The 21,613-nt window shown below is 37.1% G+C and overlaps 1 protein-coding gene across 2 annotated transcripts in view; it reads right to left on the bottom strand.

The window, feature by feature from the left end:
- fz (frizzled class receptor) overlaps positions 1-21,613 on the bottom strand; it is a 320,654-nt gene that overhangs the window by 298,271 nt on the left and 770 nt on the right. Inside the window, exon 2 of one of the 2 annotated variants that reach the window (XM_073981433.1) lies at positions 19,191-20,535. In XM_073981433.1, the coding sequence (XP_073837534.1) occupies positions 19,191-19,916 (726 nt within the window). In that variant the 5' untranslated portion in view covers positions 19,917-20,535. Of the gene's footprint in view, positions 1-19,190; positions 20,602-21,613 lie in introns of both variants that reach the window. The other variant, XM_073981432.1, reaches the window with a different exon arrangement.

The raw sequence follows: 21,613 nt of genomic DNA, 5'->3' as shown, positions 1-21,613 counted from the left end.
TATTACTTTCCAAACCACACCCTCTTTTCTTTATTATTCTCTCGTTTCTCTTCTCTTGTCTTTTCAGGTAATCCTGAACCTCTTTTTATGGATGATCCCAATGGACCGAAAGGTCTCCGAGTGGCGTAGTCAATATATATATATATTTACTACACATCCCCAAACCTAACCTTTACTGATCGGTTATCCTTGCATTTTTGTTTCACTAATAGACAAATAATGGATACAAATATTCCAACAAACATATCCAACAAATCACCCTACTATTAACATTGTTAAACTGGTCCTTCGAGTAATGGTAAATGTTTTTATTTATGTTTTATTTTTTTATTTATTACTTTTTATTTTCAAAATACAAAAATTTCATATAACATAGAGCGTCTAATAATAAAATAATATCTTACGGTATTTCTATATAATTTCCTATTTTTTTCGTCTTAAGACAATGCCCTCCTAGTCTCTTCTCCTTTAAAATTTCCTAACGCCTTATCTTACGATTATCATACTATACACGTATTGGAAATGGTCCTTCGAGCTTCTAGGAACACCCTAAAATACATACAAGTAATGCGTATCAGGTAAAAAAAAACACGTCTTCTCCTATGAATCTCCACTTACAATCTACTTTTTTTCCTTAGAAACTATAAAAATTTCATAAAAAAAGATTTTCCGATCTCTTTTCTGAATTATTTAGTTATTATTAATGTGGTGAAATGGTCCTTCGAGCTACAGTAGTAGCAGTACTCCATATGAAATAAATTTCTGCTGCTCCCATAAATTTCCATTTAAATTTTTCCTTTTTACTATTCCTTTAGAAACTATAAAGATTTCACTAACAAACAGCGTCTTATCTTAAAACAATATTTCCCGATCTCTCTTCCGAGCCAGTTACTGAGTATTTATTTGCTTAAATGGTCCTTCGAGTTGCTGTGTAGTTCTCGATATGAAATATGTATTCATATCAGATAAAAGGTACATTCCCGCTTCTTTAAATTTCGATCTGCAACCTTTCGTTTTATTCCTTTTCCTTGTGAAACTATAAAAGTTTAATTTAAGGTACAGCGTCTAATATTTGTTCGTCTTAAGAGAACATCCTCATCATGACCTTACTTACTTACTTACTTAGCTGGCCTTTTACAGAACATTTGTTCCATAAGCCGAACTAAGAAAAAATCTCCAATCCTCTCTGTTTGCTGCTGTATTTTCCCAATCTGGGATATGTAGCTTTGTGATATCTCGTTTCACTTGTTCGCTCCAACGAAGCTTTGGCCTTCCAGATCTGCGAGAACCCCCATGCGGCCCGTATTTATACGCCTTTTTAGCGGGTTCATCATCACTCATTCTTATAACATGGCCTAGCCATCGCAATCGTTGTATCTCGATTCGTTCAACTATATTGATGTCATTGTATAGTTGATACAGCTCGATGTTCATACGACGCCGATATTCGCCGTCAACACAGATTGGCCCGTAGATCTTTCGAAGAATTTTTCTCTCAAACACACAAAGCACTGCCTTATCTGCTTGAGCAAGTACCCATGCTTCGGAACCATACATTAGCACGGGTAGTATCAGTGTTTTGTACAGTGTTATTTTTGTTTGACGAGAGGTGGCTTTATTCCTAAACTGCTTACCAGAGTTCGAAAATAAACAGTACACTAACATAGTGTACCGCTCCGAGAACAGTATCACTAAAATATTTTTAGCGTTAGTGTTCCGGAACACAAACACTAAAAAATATTTTAGTGATACTGATCCGGAGCACAAAGATAAACGTAGTGTTCCACATTTTGGTACACTAAAAACGTTGGGTACCGCAGTCGGAACACTAAAAATCGTAGTGCTCCGCAGTCGGAGCACTAAAAATCGTAGTGCTCCGCAGTCGGAACACTAAAAATCGTAGTGCTCCGCAGTCGGAACACTAAAAATCGTAGTGTTCCGCAGTCGGAGCACTAAAAAATCGTTGTGTACCACATGTCGGAACACTAAAAAATAACGTAATGATAATGTACCACACACGAGTTTATTATGATTTGCGAGAAAAATTAAATATTTATAATTTTTGAGATAAGTACAAATTAAGACATAAAAACTCAGATACACCTCTTAAATCCACGTATGTATACATATTAATTAATTACGTTGGGATCTTAAGTAGAAAATATGAAAAACATTGGTGCGGTTGTTGTACATTGGCGCACTACAAATTGTAGTGTTCTGACTGTGGATACATGAGTTTATTATGACTTGTGAGGAAAATTAAATATTTTATAATTTGCCTAATAGGCAAAATTTTCAAATAAAAATAAAAATCAGCTTGAGCCAGGCTGGGGTTCGAACCCACGTCCTTGAAAAACACATGGAAAAAAGTGTTGTCACTGCGTGTTAGTGTTCAGAACCAAACTCATAACTTTCAAAGGCTACGCTAAGCGGTTGTCATGAAAGCCATACAAAGATTTGAACAAAAAATTCAACTTTGTAAAAAAACAACTTGCATTTGAAAGAGGAAATAAGTTAGAGGATAGCGAAGCCGCCCCACAGTCGATGTGTCTGAGGAGCCTTCCTAAACCAAAGGCGAAACATGCATGTCACACAGTGGTGATTGTGTGGGTTCGTATCGTCGGCTTTCCTTTTTCAAAAAGCATCTTGGTCAGTAAGCTCGTCTCTAACGAGAAATTAATTAAAAAATTAATAAAAAATGACCTTCGCCTAATAGGCAAAATTTTCAAATATAAATATTTTATAATTTTTTTAATAAATACAAATTAAAATATAAAATTTAATAGAACACGTGAAAAACGACTGATTTGATTTTTGGACAATGGATCAATAAAAATCGTAGTGTTCGGTTGCGGAGCACTAAAAATCGTAGTGTTCCGACTGCCGGATCACTAAAAATTTTAGTGTTCCGACTGCCGGATCTCTAAAAATCGAAACAATGGAACAATAAATCGTAGTGTTCGGTTGCGGAGCACTAAAAATCGTAGTGTTCAGACTGCCGGATCACTAAAAATCGTAATGTTCCGACTGCCGGATCACTAAAAATTTTAGTGTTCCGACTGCCGGATCTCTAAAAATCGAAACAATGGAACAATAAATCGTAGTGTTCGGCTGCGGAGTACTAAAAATCGTAGTGTTCCGACTGCCGGATCACTAAAAATCGTAGTGTTCCGACTGCCGGATCACTAAAAATTGTAGTGTTCCGACTGCCGGATCTCTAAAAAACCAAAGAATGGAACAATAAAAATCGTAGTGTTCGGCTGCGGAGTACTAAAAATCGTAGTGTTCCGACTGCCGGATCACTAAAAATCGTAGTGTTCCGACTGCCGGATCACTAAAAATTGTAGTGTTCCGACTGCCGGATCTCTAAAAAACCAAAGAATGGAACAATAAAAATCGTAGTGTTCGGCTGCGGAGTACTAAAAATCGTCGTGTTCCGACTGCCGGATCACTAAAAATCGTCGTGTTCCGAATGCCGGATCACTAAAAATCGTAGTGTTCCGACTGCCGGATCACTAAAAATTGTAGTGTTCCGACTGCCGCATCTCTAAAAATCGAAACAGTGGAACAATAAAAATCGTAGTGTTCTGCTGCGGAGCACTAGAAATCGTAGTGTTCCAACTGCCGGATCTCTAAAAATCGAAACAATGGACTGAAGCTGGAGGAAGTGCCCCAAAGAAGGCAAAAACAATTCAATCGGCTGATAAGGTTATGGCAAGGTTATGGGACTTCAAAGGTATTTTATTGATTGACTATCTGCAAAAGGGTAAAACAATAAATTCAGAGTACTATTGCAACCTTTTGGATCAATAAAATGTACAAATTCGAGAAAAACGTCCTGGCTTACAATACAAAAAAAAAATATTTTTCATCAAGACAACACACCAGCGCACAAGAGTGTCTTACAATGGCTAAAGTCAACGAATTAAAGTACCTTATTCTCCTGATTTAGCTCCAAGTGTCGTTTACTTGTTCCCAAATTTAAAAAAATTCCTAGCTGGCAAGCGTTTTACCTCAAATGAAGATGCAATTACAGTTGTAAACCAATATTTTGAAGACCTTGAGGAAAACTATTTTAATCAAGGGATAGAATAGCTAGAAAAGCGTTGGACTAAGTGTATTGAAGTTTCAGGAGATTATATTGAAAACTAAAAATATTTTTGAAAAACTAACTATTCTCTTTCATTATTAGGCTAAAAATTTTCCGAACCGCCCTCGTATTGCACGTGGTACACTACGATTTTTAGTTATCCGGCAGTCGGCACACTACGATTTTTAGTGATGCGGCAGTAGGAACACTACGATTTTTAGTGCTCCACAACCGAACACCACGATTTTTATAGTTCCATTGTTTCGATTTTTAGATATCCAGCAGTCGGAACACTACAATTTTTAGTGATCCAGCAGTCGGAACACTACGATATTTAGTGCTCCACAGTCGAATACTACGATTTAGTGCTCCATTGTCCAAAAATCAAATCAGATATTTTACACATTTACTTCTAATTTTTATTTATTAATATGTGTTTATTTATCCTAAAAACATAAAATATTTACTTTTTAGCGTTTCGGCTCGTGGTACGCTACAATTTTTAGTGTTCCGACAGTCGGAACACTACGATGTTTAATGTTCTGCAGTCGAACACTACGATTTTTAGTGCTCCATTGTTTCGATTTTTAGAGATTCGGCAGTCGGAAAACTACAATTTTTAGTGATCCGGCAGTCGGAACACTACGATATTTGGTGCTCCATTGTCTAAAAATCAAATCAGATGTTTTACACATTTTCTTCTAATTTTTATTTATTAAATAATAGTTTAATAAATAATTTATGAAATAATAAATAAATACATATTTATTTATTCTAAAAACATAAAATATTTAATAAACACATAATAAACAGACGATTACCTTAACATTATTATTAGCGTTTCGGCTCGTGGTACGCTACGATTTTTTATGTTCCGACAGTCGGAACACTACGATTTTTAGTGTTCCATTGTCCAAAAACCAAATCAGATGTTTTTCACATTTTCTTTTAATTTTTATTTATTAAAAAAAAAAAATATATATATATATATATATATATAATATTTAATTTCCTCAGAAATCATAATAAATTAATGTATGGTTCATTACCTTATAGTTTCAAAACGTGGTGCAAAACGATTTTTAGTGCTCCGGCACGACGATCTTTCTGCTTCATTCCACAAAAACTAAATATTGTTTTTTCATAATTTTGTCCATATTTCGCAATGTGTTTAACTAATTTAAACATACATGGATGTAACAGTTTATCTTAATTTTTATTAATCAAATTTAAACAAATATTTCATTTTCCTAAGAAAACATAATTCCTTTGTTATTTTTTAGTGTTCCAACACGTGGTGCACTACGATTTTTAGTGATCCGGCAGTCGGAACACTACGATTTTTAGTCCTCCGCAGTCGGAGCACTACGATTTTTAGTGCTTCGGCATGCGGTACACTACGATTATCGTTGTGTTCCGGTACAGTATCACTAAAATATTTTTTAGTGTTTGTGTTCCGGAGCGGTACACTATCGTTGTGTACCTATCCACCTTGGTACGGTACAGAACGGTACGGTACGATACCATAGTGTTTATTTTCGAACACTGCTGCTTACTCAGCCCAAAGTAGCATCTGTTAGCCAACACTATTCTTCTTCGTATTTCACAACTGATGTTATTTGTTGTGTTTATGGCGGTGCCGAGGTAGACGAAGTCCTTTACTACCTCAAAATTATAGGTACCAACATTCACAGATGGTGCGGTGTTTATGGACATATTACGCGTCGATACCATCAACTTGGTTTTTACGCCGTTTACTGCCAGACCAACTTTAGCAGATTCTCTTTCGACTTTTGCAAAGGTGTCAGTTACTTCCTTTACCGATCGACCCATGATGTCAATGTCGTCGGCATAAGCCAGTAACATATGGCTGTTCGTGTATATCGTTCCATTTCTTTTGACCTTCGCGTCTCGTATGACCTTTTCCAGCAGGATGTTGAATAGATCACACGACAGGCCGTCTCCTTGTCTGAAACCTCTTTTGGTAGTAAACTCTTCGGAGAGGTTCTTTCCAATTTTAACTGAGGATCTCGTCTCAGTTAATGTCATTCTACAAAGTCGAATGAGCTTTGCAGGAATACCAAAATCAGACATGGCTTGGAACACCTTTGAACGTATAGGGCTGTCGAATGCTGCTTTATAATCGACGAAAAGATGGAAGGTGTCGATCTGCATTTCTTGGGTCTTTTCCAGGATTTGTCTCAAGGTAAATATCTGGTCAATGGTGGATTTGCCAGGTCTAAAGCCGCACTGATAGGGTCCAATAATTTCATTGACCATAGGCTTTAGTCTCTCACACAATATGCCAGATACTATCTTATATGCAATAGGGGGAGACTTATGCCCCTATAATTGGAGCACACAGTCTTATCACCCTTCTTGTGGACTGGACATAGGATGCTCACGTTCCAATCGTCGGGAACGCGTTCTTCCTGCCAGATGGTGCTAACTAGCTGATGTATACACCTTATCAACGTGTCGCCTCCGGGTTTGAACAGCTCGGCTGGTAGGCCATCTGCACCTGCCGCCTTATTATTCTTCAGCCGGTTTATTGCTGTCCTTACCTCATCTTGGCTGGGCGGTATACATTCAATACCATCATCTGGGATTGGATCTGTGGTATCTTCGCCGTCTTCACTGCTATCGGATACCAACAGTTTGGAAAAATGTTCTTTCCATATCCTGAGCACACTATCTGTATCAGTTACCAAATTACCTTGTTGATCTCTACAGGAGGATATTCCTGTACCAAAGCCATCAGTTTGATGCTTCACTCTTTGGTAGAATTTTCGGACTTCGTTCTGTCTCCTGTACATCTCCATTTGTTCACACTCCCTCTTTTCCATTTCTCTCTTTTTCCTGCGGAAAAGACGTTTCTCCTCTCTCCTTTTCTCCCGATACCTCTCTCGTGCGCTACGCGTTGCTACTGATTGTAAAGTAGCCCTATATGCCGCATTTTTTTCTTCGGTAGCAGCACGGCACTCCTGGTCATACCACGGATTCTTTGGTGGAGGTCTCTGGTATCCAAGTACTGATTTTGCGGCTGTTTGCATGGAGTGGGCAATATTTTGCCATTGTGCTGATATGTTATCGGGACGAGAAGCGCTATCATTAAGCAATTGGGTCAGTTGAGTGGAATATGCTGTGGCTATCTGTCATCATGACCACCTCTTTTTTAAATATTTTCCCATAAAAGAGTGATTTTCCTTTAATTTCATCGATTAAATCTGCTCCATCCATATCTGTTCTTTTATATTTTTATTTTCCACCTGACCTCATTAGTTATGTATTTCAAGTGAGCAACGACGAACGACCATAAAAATTCCAATTCTTGTTATTGCATGTCGTCATAGAGACAGTTGGTTGTTATTTTCAAGGATACAACCTAGATAATTGAATGCATTTTACGATGGCACGGAAAGAATTGACATGAATTTCTTACCCACTAAAAGAAAAGATTTTTTATAGAAAAACGAAATAAATTCGAGAAGGAGTGATCCATGGATTGCATGTTGGTCGTATTACAATTTCTGTTCTACCCTACCTGTTGAAGCTATGACGAGCATGGCATATCTGTTCATATCTTTAAATGACAAAATGCAAAGGATACCAAAATTGTCATCATTGATTCTATCTGCTCGTTGACTATGCTTTGTGAATAACAATAAAGGGAGGCGATTCATTTTCTTGGCACCTCTTTTTGAGAGGAGAAATTACACAAAACAAAAATACTGGTGGTTGTAATTGTGGATTGTGTGAGGCCTGCAATTCAACCCCTAAATAAGGATGTGTCAACAAGTATTACAAGCAAAGACTGTCCCTGTTACTGTTTGTGTGCTTCAAAAAAGGTTCACTCACCATCTGATAGCTAGGTAGACAGACAGAAGGCGATGGATGGATGACTGAACGAATGTATTGATGGCCGGATGTGTTTTTCACAACTGCTTGTCTGTCTGCTTGCCTGTCTTGTGTTTGCTAAAAGGATTTAAAAGGCGACATCGACGAGTGTGGAAAATGATGGAGGGTCGTTTTAAATAGGGCCTGCAAAATTGTATTAGGCGACAGCCGATTCAGACAACCAACCATCCAAGACGAGCCATTAGTTTCTCTTTGCAACCCTGAAATAATGTTTATTTTTATGCAACATGTTGCATTGATGTACGGCTTGCATAAATATTATTTTTAGATAAGTGTGTGTCCGTCTGTCTAGCATTCTGTCTGTCTTCTCTCTTTGTGTGGCGTTAAAATTATGTTGTAGACAACATTACTGGCATAACAAACATGGAAAAATACATTGGCCATTTCCTTTTTATCTTCTATTTTTCTATTGCCTTCATGCTTAGCCTTGAAGGGTGGGTGTTGGTTTTGTTTGGATATTTTTATCCATTAGTTGTCTATTAATGGAACAAAAATACAAGGATAACGGATTTAGCGAACATCATTATATGCCATTAAATCGCTCTGCAAGTGTGGCAAATCCCCGGCTAAGCTTCGTGAGAGTGAAAACAAACATGTTACAGAAATAGAGAATTCTATTCATAATCGTATTTAATTGTAGTAATGACTTTAATCTGGTAATGACTTTAATCTGGTAATGACTTTAATCTGGTATCATCGGGGTCGTAGGTAATTTCGCAATGCTCTTCTCTTTAAAACAAAAATTTCATTAACATACAGTGTCTAAAAATTCAAACATATTATATAAATGAAGTGAAAAAAGTGGTCCTTTGGGTTTCTGTGGGTGATACCGCAATAATTTATTTGAAATATTTTTCATCATAAAATCAATGACGAATGGTCTTTATCCACGATAAATTGTACTGTAGCCTATCCCATAAAGCCTTCACATTCCTTTTATTAACAATTTTGCCAGGATCAACAAAAAATTCCATTAACATACAGCGTCTAAACTATAACATTCTCCTTTCGACTTCTATGCCGATACGCCACTGCCTCTATCATCTCTACACTTCTATCCTTTATTTTCTTTACTTCCATTTTCCATGTTTACCCCTAGCATGTAATCAATTAAAAAAATACAATATGAATTACGAGTGGCAAATAATGAAATGAACGAAGAATGGAAGAAAGGAAATAGAGGAGGGAGAAAATTATAGTTTTAATTCCAATTCAATGAGGATATGGAGAGATTATCACAAATGTAATGGTATAGAATAAACTTCATTAGAAGCTAATGGTCGAGGATTACAATTGGGAAAAGTAAAAAAAGAGAACTAAAATTGAAATAAAGAAAGGAAAAGGAACAAATTAAATTGATTTAATTCGCTCGTGTTACAGAAGTTTGATATAACGGAGTTCGAAAGTAATTATATTTAGTTTTGTTTCGTAAGATTTTAAAAACAATAAAAAAATTGCAGAAATAAAATTAGCTTCGAAAAAATTTACTTGGAAAGCCCGGTTTGAAGCAGCCTGATTTTCCTGCTGATAGAAATTTCCATTTTAGCATAACGAGGACTTCAAATTTGACATTTGTTTGGAAAAAATATTGTAAGGAGCAAAGTTTGCATCATATCGGCAAATTCGTCAAAGGTATTATACCAGACAGAACAAATTGACTCCAACTTGTCTAAAAAAAATTTCGCCCAAAAACATTTGTATAAAGGCTAAAGGCTTCCATTTTCTGTGGCCTCGAGAGACTTGCAAAATATTTTTAAAAAAAATCCATGTTTTCTTGGCATTTAAATGTCCATGGGACAAATTCCCTTCTATAGACCTTTCTTAGACCAAGGAAGAGCTCTTTTATAGGCCAGAGACATCAGAAGATTTCCTTAAAGCCTTTTAAAGACATCAGAAGACCTTTTGAGGGCTTTTATAAACCACAGAACACCTCATTAGGTCTCCTATTGACAACAGTTAGCTTGAGGTGTTTTTGAAGTCTTAAATTTTTATATCAGTTTGGAGAAAATATTGTAAATAGCAAAGTTTGCATCAAATCGGCAAATTCGTCAAAGGCAGACAGACAGACCAAATTGACTCCAACTTTTTTTTAAAAAAGATTTCCATTTCCTGTTGCCTCGAGAGACTTGCAAAATATCATTAAAAAATCCATGTTTTCTTGGCATTTAAATGCCCATGGCACAAATGCCCTTTTATAGACCTTTCTTAGACCAAAAAAAAGCCCTTTTATAGGCCAGAGACGACCTTTTGAGGTATTCTATAAACCACAGAAGACCTACAAGGGGCATCTATAGACAATAGAAGATTTTCTGAAGCCTTTTAAAGACATCAGAAAACCTTTTGAGGCCTTTTATAAACCGCAGAACACCTCCTTAGGACTTGTATTGACAACAGTCAGCTTGAGGTGTTTTTGAAGTCTTCTACATAAAATTGAACACCTATTGCGGTCTTCTAATGACACATGAAGACCTCTAGAGATTTTCTGTATACACCAGATGATCTCTTAAGGTCTTCCATAGACAACAAAAGTCATCTTAAGGTCTTCTACAGCCAACAGAAGCCCTCTTGAGGTCTACTTAAGACAATATGAGACCACTTGTGGTCTTTTATAAAAAAACAGGGTTTAAAAGCCAGCATATAAACATATTAGCATTAGCTGTACACCTCAACTGCTACACAATATTGACACACACGGCTAAACCATTCGTCGCAGCGAATTAGCAACTGAGGGTGGTTTTGTGATTAGAGTTGCCAACACAGTAATAAACAAGTAAAAACGGCGTTAAGTTCGGCCGGGCCGAACTTGTTATACCCTCCACCACAAGGTACCTTTCCATGGGGCTATCTGAAGGCGAGAACCTATACCGACAAATTTAGAGGGGAAGTTTGAGTACCCCCAACAAAGTCTAAATACCAAATTTCACGCATTTAGGTGGAATATTAAGGCCACAACGTTCAAAATACCGAAAATGGGGAGGTACCGTTCTATGGTGGCTATATGAAGGCATGGACCGATACCGACAAAGTTCAGGGGGAATGTTTTATACCACCAACGTAGACTAAGTACCAAATTTCAGCCATTTCGGTGTGATAATGAAGCGAAAACCTTCAAAATACCGAAAATCGGGAGGTACCGTTCTATGGGGGCTATATGAAGGTGTGGACCGATACCGACAAAATTCTGGGGGAAAGTTTTATACCCCTAAAGAAGACTACGTACCAAATTTCAGCCATTTTGGTAGGATAATGAAGCTAAAACCTTCAAAATACCGAAAATCGGGAGGTACGGTTCTATGGGGGCTATATGAAGGTGTGGACCGATACCGAAAAAATTCTGGGGGAAAGTTTTATACCCCTAAAGAAGACTACGTACCAAATTTCAGCCATTTTGGTAGGATAATGAAGCGAAAACCTTCAAAATACCGAAAATCGGGAGGTACCGTTCTATGGGGGCTATATGCAGGTGTGGACCGATACCGACAAAATTCTGGGGTAAAGTTTTATACCCCTAAAGAAGACTACGTACCAAATTTCAGCCATTTTGGTAGGATAATGAAGCTAAAACCTTCAAAATACCGAAAATCGGGAGGTACCGTTCTATGGGGGCTATATGAAGGTGTGGACCGATACCGACAAAATTCTGGGGGAAAGTTTTATACCCATAAGAAGACTACGTACCAAATTTCAGCCATTTTGGTAGGATAATGAAGCTAAAACCTGAAAAATATCGAAAATCGGGAGGTACCGTTCTATGGGGGCTATATCAAAACGTGGACCGATATATCCCATTTTCAATACCAACCATCCTGCAGGTAATAAAAACTTCTGTACCAAATTTTGACTCTCTATCTTTAAAATTGCGAGCTGTATCTTGATTTCAACAGACAGACGGACGGACTGACGGACGGACGGACGGACGGACAGACGGACATGGTCAAATCGACATAGAATTTTATGCTGATCAATAATATATATACTTTATAGAGTCTCCGACGAATATTTCGATGTGTTACAAACGGAATGACAAATTTAATTATACCCTCCATATGGTGGAGGGTATAAAAAGGTGTCATTGAATGTCAAAATGCCTCCATCATATGGTAGAACCTAAAGAATACTAATTATTATTGTTTAAAAATAAAAAGTATATATTGAACGGCTTCACCAAAAATGCACATGTCCTTTGAACGAAAAAATGGAATTAATAATATCGTGATTATTAATGCATTACACTGGTAACCCTGATCTCAAAAACAATTGTTTGTTGAAAACCTGTCTAAGCCCTTTGAAACTTTGTCGTTTATTATTTTTTCTGATATGTGTTGATCATGTGTGCTGCAAAATATGAGTATGCGTGTCCGATGCTATTTTATTATAGCATTAGCATCGCTAGCAATATTTTTGTGAAATTTGTTGTTACATGTTGCCGTTGTTCATTGTTGCCAAACATATTTCGAAGAAATTTTAGCAGGAAAAGCTTCAAATATTCGGTGCTTTTCCTAATATGGTGTTAGCATTTTAAACCCTGAAATATATCCAGATCCCTTGTGGTCTCTAGAGACAACCGAACTTTTTTGGCGTCATCTGTAGACAACAGCTATTCTATAGACTACAGAAGATATCTTTAGGTCTTCTATAGACAAAAGAAGATCAGATAAGGTCTTCTATAGACAAAAAAGACCACATAAGGTCTTCTATAGACAACAGAAGATCATTTGAGGTCTGTCAAAAGAAGATTCTTAAGATCTTATAAAAAAAACAGAACAGACTTTCTATAGACCACAGAAGATTTTTTAATTCTTTTTGGTCTACTATAAACAGCAGGAGACTTCTTGAGCTATTCAATAGCCAACAGGTCTTCTATAGACAACAGAAGACCTCTTGATTGTATATGGACTACAGAAGACTTCTTCATGCTTTTTAAAGAGAACAAAAGACCTCTTCAGGTCTTTTATAGACAACAGAAGACCTCTTGAGGCCTTTTATAGACAACAAATGACCCCTTGAGAGCTTATAAAGACAAAAGAATACCTCTTAAGGTCTTCTATAGACAACAGAAGACGTTATGAAGTCTTTTAAATACAACAGGCTACCCCTTGATGTCTTCTATAGACAACAGAAGACTAACTGAGATCTTCCATAGACAACAAAAGACCTCTTGACTCCTTGTGATGCTTTATAAACAACAGAAGATCTTTTGAGGTTTTGTATAGACAACAGGATATCTCTTAAGGTCTCCTATAGACATCAGAAGATTATTTGAGGTCTGTTATAGTTAACAGAAGACCTCTTAAGATCTTATATAAACAACAGAAGACCTTTGTTATCCTTTATAGACAACAGAAGACCTCTTGAGGTCAACAGGAGACCTTCTAAACAACAGAAAAGTTATTGAGGTATTCAATAGAGGCCTTCTGTAGACAAAAAGTCCTCTTGGGGATTTCTGTACACAACAGAAGACCTCTTGAGGTCTTCTATAGACAACAGAAAATCTCCGGATCCCTTGTGTTCACGAGTAGACCTATCGAGGTCTTCAATAGAAAAAAAAGACCTCTTGAGGTTTTCTAAAGACAATAGGAGACCTTTTAAGGCCTTCTATAGACAACATGAATCCTCCTGATGCCTTTTCAAGACAACAAGATACCTCGTTAGGTCTTTTATATACTACAGAAAGCCTCCTAAGGTCTTCTATAGACAGCAGAAAATCTTTAGAGCCCTTGTGATCTTCTAAAAGCCACAGGCGACATCTAGCGGAGTTCTAAATACAACAGGGAAACATATTGATGCCATCTATTGACAACCAAAGACCTCGTGAGAGTTTCTCTTGAGGACTTTTGTAGTCAACAGGAGACCTCTTGAGATCTTCTTTAGCCAATAGGAGACCTCTTGAGCTCTTCTACAGACCACAGAAGATCTTCTGATCCCTTGTGGTCTCCTATAAACAACAAAAGGCTTCTTGAGCTCTTCAATAGACAACAGAGACCTTTTGGGGTCTTCTATAGACAAAAGAAGACCTCTTGAGGTTTTCTAAAGACAATAGAAGACCTTTTGAGGACTTCTATAGACAACATGAATCCTCCTCATGTCTTTTCACGACCTCGTGAGGTCTTTTAAATAACACAGAAAGATTCCTAAGGTTTTCTGTAGTCTGCAGAAAATCTATAGAGACATTGTGATCTTCTACAGGCCACAGGCGATATCTAGCGGAGTTCTAAATACAACAGGAAACATATAGATGCCATCTATAGACAACCAAAAGCCTCTTGAGGGTTTCTATAGGCAACAGAATAATTCATGATTCGTTGTTGTCCTATATGGACAACAGATGACCTCTTGAGAACTTTTATAGTCAACAGGAGACCACTTGAGGTCTTCTTTAGCCAATAGGGGAACTCTTGAGCCCTTCTATAGACCACAGAAGATATTCTGATCCCTTGTGGTCTCCTATAAACAACAGAAGACTTCTTGAGCTCTTCAATAGACAATAGAGAACTTTTGGGACCTCTTGAGGTCTCCTGTAGACAACAGAAATCCTCTAGAGGTCTTTTATAGACCACCGAAAACCTCCTGATGTCTTCAATACATAACAGAAGACCTATTGAAGTCTTTTAAAGGTACAAAAGGCCTCTTAAAGTCTTTTGCAGACACCAAAAGACCTCTTGAGATCTTTTATAGAACACAGAAGACTTCTGGAGGACATTTATAGACAGCATAAGATACAGCAAAATCGAGATGTACAGGAGCCAGAATGAAGTCCGAAAATTCTACCAAAGAGTCAAGCATCAAACTGATGGCTTTGGTACAGGCACATCCTCCTGTAGAGACCAGCAAGGTAATTTGGTAACTGATACAGATAGTGTACTCGGGATATGGAAAGAACATTTTTCAAATCTGTTGGTATCCAATAGCAGCGAAGACGACGAAGATACCACAGTCCCAATCCCAGAAGATGGTATTGAATGTATACCGCCCAGCCAAGATGAGGTAAAGACAGCAATAAATCGGCTGAAGAATAATAAGGCAGCAGGGGCCGATGGCTTACCAGCCGAGCTGTTCAAAACCGGAGGCGACACGCTGATAAGGTGTATTCATCAGCTAGTTAGCACCATCTGGCAGGAAGAACGAGTACCCGCCGATTGGAACCTGAGTATCCTGTGCCCCGTCCACAAGAAGGGAGATAAGACTGTGTGCTCTAACTATAGGGGCATAAGTCTACTCCCTATTGCCTACAAGATCGTGTCAGGGATATTGTGCGAACGACTAAAGCCAATGGTCAACGAGATTATTGGACCATACCAATGCGGCTTTAGACCTGGCAAGTCCACCATTGACCAGATATTTACCCTGCGGCAAATCCTGGAGAAGACCCAAGAGATGCAGATCGACACCTACCACCTTTTTGTCGATTATAAAGCAGCCTTCGACAGTCCGCTGCGCTCAAAGGTATTCCAAGCCATGTCTGAATTTGGTATTCCCGCAAAGCTCATCCGGCTTTGTAAAATGACTTTAACTGACACGAGGTCCTCAGTTAAAATAGGAAAGAACCTCTCCGAAGAGTTTGGTACCAAAAGAGGTTTCAGACAAGGAGACAGCCTTTCGTGTGACCTCTTCAACATCCTGCTAGAAAAGGTTATACGAGAGGCAAACGTCAAAAGAAGTGGCACAATCTACACCAATAGTCACATGTTACTTGCTTATGCTGATGATATAGACATCATGGGTCGATCAGTAAAAGAAGTAACTGATACCTTTATAAAGGTCGAAGGAGAATCTGCTAAAGTGGGTCTGGCGTTAAACGGTGAGAAGACCAAGTTGATGGTGTCGACGCGCAATGCGTCCATTGAGCTCGGACCGACTGTGGAAGTTGGTTCCTATAATATTGAGGTAGTAAAAGACTTCGTCTACCTCGGCACCTCCGTCAACACAACAAACGACATCAGTTGTGAAATAAAAAGAAGAATTGTATTGGCCAACAGATGCTACTTTGGATTAAGTAAGCAGTTTAAAAACAAAGCCACATCTCGTCAAACAAAAATAACGCTCTACAAAACACTGATACTACCCGTGCTGATGTATGGCTCCGAAGCCTGGGTACTTGCGCAAGCAGACATGGCAGTGCTTGGAGTGTTTGAGAGAAAAATTCTTCGAAAGATCTACGGACCAACCTGCGTTGACGGTGAATATCGACGTCGCATGAACCACGAGCTGAATCTGCTATACAACGACATCAATATTGTTAAACGTATCGAGATGCAGCGATTGCGTTGGCTAGGCCATATCATAAGAATGAGCGATGATGAACCCGCTAAAAAGGCGTATGAATACATGCCACATGGCGGTGCACGCAGAATTGGCAGGCCAAGGAATAGATGGCGCAAACAAGTGGATGATGAGATGACAAGGCGCGGTATTCCAGAGTGCAAAGCAACAAATAGAGAGGAATGGAGATCTCTTCTTAGTTCGGCCTATAGAACAAATGTTCTGTAATGGGCCAGCTAAGTAAGTAAGTATAAGATATCCCGATTTCTTTTGATCGTCTACAGATATCAGAAGGCACCTTACAGTGTTGTTAAGACAACAGAAGACCGCTTGGGACTTTTATAGACGTCAGAAAACCACATGACATGTTTTATGTACAACAGAACCTATTTTGAGTTTTTCTGTAGGCAACAGAAGATTTCTTGAGGTAAGGAAGCCTCTTGTAGGTAACACAAGACCACTTTTGGGTCTTGTCACAGAAGACCAATTGATGTTTTTAATAGAAGACCTCTTGAGGTATTATCTATAAAGGCAACAAAAGGTCTCATCAAGTCTATTACAGACAACAGAAGACGTCTTGAAGTTCTACAGATAACATCAGACCACTTGAGGCCTTCTATAAACGACAGAAGACCTCTATAGACAATAGAAAATTTCGTGGTCTTCTAAAGACAACAGAAGACATATTGAGGTCTTCTATAGACCAGAGAAAATCCCGCTGTAGTCCTCTATATGAAGCAGAAGTTCTATTGAAATCCTATTCAGACAACAAAAGACCTCGTGAAGTCTTTTGTGGACAACAGGAGACCTCTTAAGGCCTTACATAGCCAATAGAAAATCTCTGTTGTTGTTGTTGTAACAGTGTTTATTATTATGTTTGTATGTTAGTTCTTCTGTTAAATCTGGCTCTGGGTCTATCTACAGTTCCAGCAAAGTGGCTGCTTCCATGGGGTGTAACCACAGATCCACTGAAGAATGAGTATGTTTGGCTGGGCAGTTGACAACAGCGCTGCACGCCATCTCCACATATATTTGTCAAGGACTCAACCAGAGACAGCCGTGTGATAGAACAGTGATGGTCGCTCCTGACTTATCAAAAGCCTTTGATATTTTCAGGCACTCCACGCTTTTTGAGGACATTGAGCAGACAATTATCCGGCCAAGTCTGAAACATTGGATAATCAATTATATGTGTGGACGCCAGTCATATGTCGAATTCAGGAAAAAGATGTTCAAACCCAGTAGAGTGAAGCAGGGAGTTCCCCAAGGTGGGGTGATATCTCCGGAACAGTTTAACCTCCACCTCTCCTGTATTCCGCCCCCTCCAGACGGCATCGAGATCGTAACGTATGCGGATGATTGCACGATCCTGGCGTCATGTACCTTCCCTGATGACATCTGTGAGAGATTGAACTCATATTTAACCGATCTTACCACCTTTTTCCACTGGAGTTAGGATGAGTATGTTTGGCTGGGCAGTTGACAACAGGAATATGCAGATTTCCGCCACAAAATCTACAGCCACTCTGTTCACCACATGGACAGCGCAGTTTGAAAGATAATTGAATGTCGTACTCGACGGTAGCAGAATTCCGACCACAAACAGCCCCAAAATTTTAGGGGTCACATTCGACACTACTTTCAAGTAGTGCGCCCAAGCCACAAATATTTACGACAAACTGAAAAGTAGGAACAAGGTCATCAAGTCCCTAGCCGGCAGCATATAAGTTCAAATCTCGAACGAAGACAGGCTATTTACAAAAGCAAGTTTGGCCGTAGCCGAAATTTTGCACATATCCAGAAGGGAATTTTCTGAGCGTAAGAGATCTAGAAGTAACGCACTTTTCCATAAAAGATATTTATAGTCGCGATCGGGGAGACGGGGCCTACCTGTTGAAAAACATTCATCACTATCCGAGCTTAGTGGGTAAATTTCACTTTCTCAAAAAAATATTTTTTATTTTTATACAGGTATATGGACTTGTAGGGGCGCAAATTCTACACAGAAGAATTCAAGTAGTGATTTTACAAGGCAGAATCAGAGATGGTCTGTCTACAATGATGACGTAAATGACATACATTTCTGACGTATATTACATACGTCGGAAACGTCGTAAACCTAGCCAAACTAACAAGGTTTTTGACAGAATAAACAAACGAATTTTATATCCTAAAAATCGATGTTTTTCCATAATAATAAAACTAATTTTATTATTATTTTTTTGAGATCCTATTTTATTACAAAACAGGCATAAAAAGATTTCACTCTAAAATGTACATTTTATATTTTTTTTTATATTATATGGGCACTATACATATGTTTGTTTATTACTTCAACCGCAAATTCTTTGAATCTACGTAAAAGTGGTAGTGTTCGGAATATATTGTAGATGGCGTACTAAGTGCATAATCCAATTTATTGTTCAATTATTTCAGTTATTTTAAAAATTAAAATATTAATAAAAATATGCTGTTATTTTCAAAAAGGGTACGGACCCTCTTCAATAACAAAGACAGGCTTGCAGAATTAATATTAAGTGAAAAATATGATGGCAACCTTAATATTTTGACGTTTATGACATTTACTACTTTTTATACGTTTTCTACGAGTATATGACGTTTTCGACGTTTACAACTTTCTTACAGTCGGAAACCTAAAAAATCGTCATACAGACCATCTCTGGGCAGAATACCAAAAACTCTGAAGATTATGCAACAATTACACTGACGCTACGTATTTAATTTTTTTTATTCCTGGGCCTGTATTCTTGTCCTATGAAAATTTGAAATGAAATATATTTCCTTTATAATTTTTTTCATATGACAGGTTTGAGCCCCTGATCTTCAAGACATTCGATTTCCATTTCATTTGAATTAGCTGCAACTAAACTTAAAAATCTAAAGTGAAGAAAATCTGACTTACCTTTCCTCCAACTTTCAACGAATATCCCATATCCTGCGGCGTTTGCATTTGCATGGGGCAAACAAAACCAATATCACGATGTGGATGAGGACTATCCATGCCGGAGTAATTTTTCCGTGTTGTAACCTTTTTCGAAACCCGGGTTGGTGGTGGCGTAGATGCGGTGGAATTTTCCGCCACACACAGAGCATCACCACCATGTTCAGGAAATTTGGAGCATTCCAAATTCTCGGGCCAATTGAAATTATAATTACGCATTAGGGTTTCACAAACACGAGCCGATTCACACAGCGAACGACAGGGTGGTATAGGTTGATCCAATATTGTGCAAACGGGTACATATAAGGAGCACAGGAAAAGCTGTAAATCTGGGCTGCAGCCAATTTTCACCAACGGTACAAATTGTGTAACCTCAAGGCCAGCTTCTTCCTGCTTTGTGTGGCCTATTAAATTTGGCATAATTGTCCGATTGTAGGGTATGTTTTTACATATTGAAATGGTTATGGGTTCACAGCGATTGTGATGCGGGAAAGAGGCATCATCCGCCGACATGGAGGCGGAGCCCACCACTTCACCGGAGCTGGAAGTGCGATAATAGGGATTGCTGGATTCTAGGGAGGACGATTGATCGTAGCGATGTACTGCCGCGCAGAGATTTAGGCTTAGAATTAGCAAGCCGAGGCCCAGATAGTGATTTTTAGCCCTTACCGCAGACAATTTGGCCATTTTGAGGGTTTTCTTTTTGCTGTGTACTAGGTTTTTGTTGGAGTATTGAAGGTGCGGAGTTTGTTTTTGTTATTTTTGCTGCTCAAATTTGTTTTCGAAATTTAAAATTTATCCATTTCGGAGATGCTTTTTTTTAATTCAGATAAATATTGATATCTTTTTTGAAATTGTAGATATTCTCAAGATCCGGTCAAGGAAAAATTTTTAGTTTTTCGCCTATTTTGTATTTTTCGGATTTTTTATTCAATATTTTTTTTTTTGATTTGTCTCCAAGTCAAGTTTGTTTAGAAATAATTTCCGTGGAGCTCAATTTTTTGAATATTTCCTTCAATTCCTGATGTTAATCTGTTTTTGACAAGTGTGTTATAATTTTGGCCAGCTTTGGGTCCAAGTTTGGAAAGGTTCTTTTTCCGTTTTTTTTTCTTGAAATTTAAAATATTTTCCAGGCAAGTCTTTTCTCAGCAAACTTTGTTTTTTCTCTATTATTTGTTTTCAAATGTGTAATAATTTTGGCCAGCTTTGGGTCCAAGTTTGGAAAGGTGTTTTTTTCCGTTTTTTTTTTTCTTGAAATTTACAATATTTTCCAGGCAAGTCTTTTCTCAGCAAACTTTGTTTTTCTCTATAATTTGTTTTTTATATCATTATTCGTTGAAAATTGTTGATTATCAATGGTCAGCTTCAATATCTATTTTTCAAAAATTTCAAAATTTTTATTTCATATTTTCATTTTCTATTCAATTTTGGCAAAATAATTTTTAATATTTTTTTAATAACTATTATTATTAATTTTCAAACATTTTTTTTTTATTTTGGCACACCTTAGTCATCTTTCAATACTAATTCGAAAAGTTGACACAAAATTTTATAATTTTATTCAGCCTCCAAAACACAATATTTGAAGATGACTCAAATATTTAATTATCCAAAAAAAAAATATTTTCTAAGATTCTCTCTTTTTCAAAATTCAGTTTTTACCTTTTTTTTTTTTTTTTTTTTGAAATTTTTCCTTATTTTCAGAAATTTTCCCGATTATTTAGGATTTTGGGAAGTAATTTTCTGCTTTCTTTTGCTGTGATTCTATTTGTTGTAGAATTTTTTTTATTTAGTTTTCAGAATTTTTTTTTAGGTTTTTGGGAAGTAATTTTCTGTATTTTTTCTCAATTTTTCTCAATTTTTAGGACTTTTTTCTCAATTTTGCATTTTTCCTATTATTTTTTTAATTTTACAAATTTTTTAGGACATTGAAATCTAATTTCAAATATTTTTTTCTCAATTTATCTCTCTTTGTCAATATTTAGTTTTTTATTAAATTTTTCTTAAATTTTTGCTATTTTTAGGAATCTGGGATCTAATTTTGTATATTTTTCCACAATTTCCCTTAGCAAATATTTTTTTTTTTATTTTAATTTTTATTTAATTTCTTTGTCAATATTTATTTTTTTATTATTCCAATTCTGGTGTTTTGTTCAGATTTTTCTTAAATTTTTGCTATTTTTAGGAATCTGGGATCCAATTTCGTGCAATTTTTCACAATTTCCCTTAGCAAATATTTTTTTATTATTTTAATTTTGGGTTTTTTGCTCTATTTATTTTTTTAATTTCTTTGTCAATATTTCCTTTTTTATTATTAATTTTGGTTTTTCATTCGGATTTTTCTTATTTTTTCCGATTTTCTAGGTCTTTGGGATATAATTTTT

This window comes from Musca autumnalis, unplaced genomic scaffold, assembly GCF_047663935.1.
Source record: "Musca autumnalis isolate F117 unplaced genomic scaffold, ASM4766393v1 scaffold_4, whole genome shotgun sequence".
Classification (NCBI taxonomy): domain Eukaryota; kingdom Metazoa; phylum Arthropoda; class Insecta; order Diptera; family Muscidae; genus Musca; species Musca autumnalis.
Note: the sequence above shows the minus strand (reverse complement) of the source record. Positions and strands in the feature narration are given on the sequence as shown.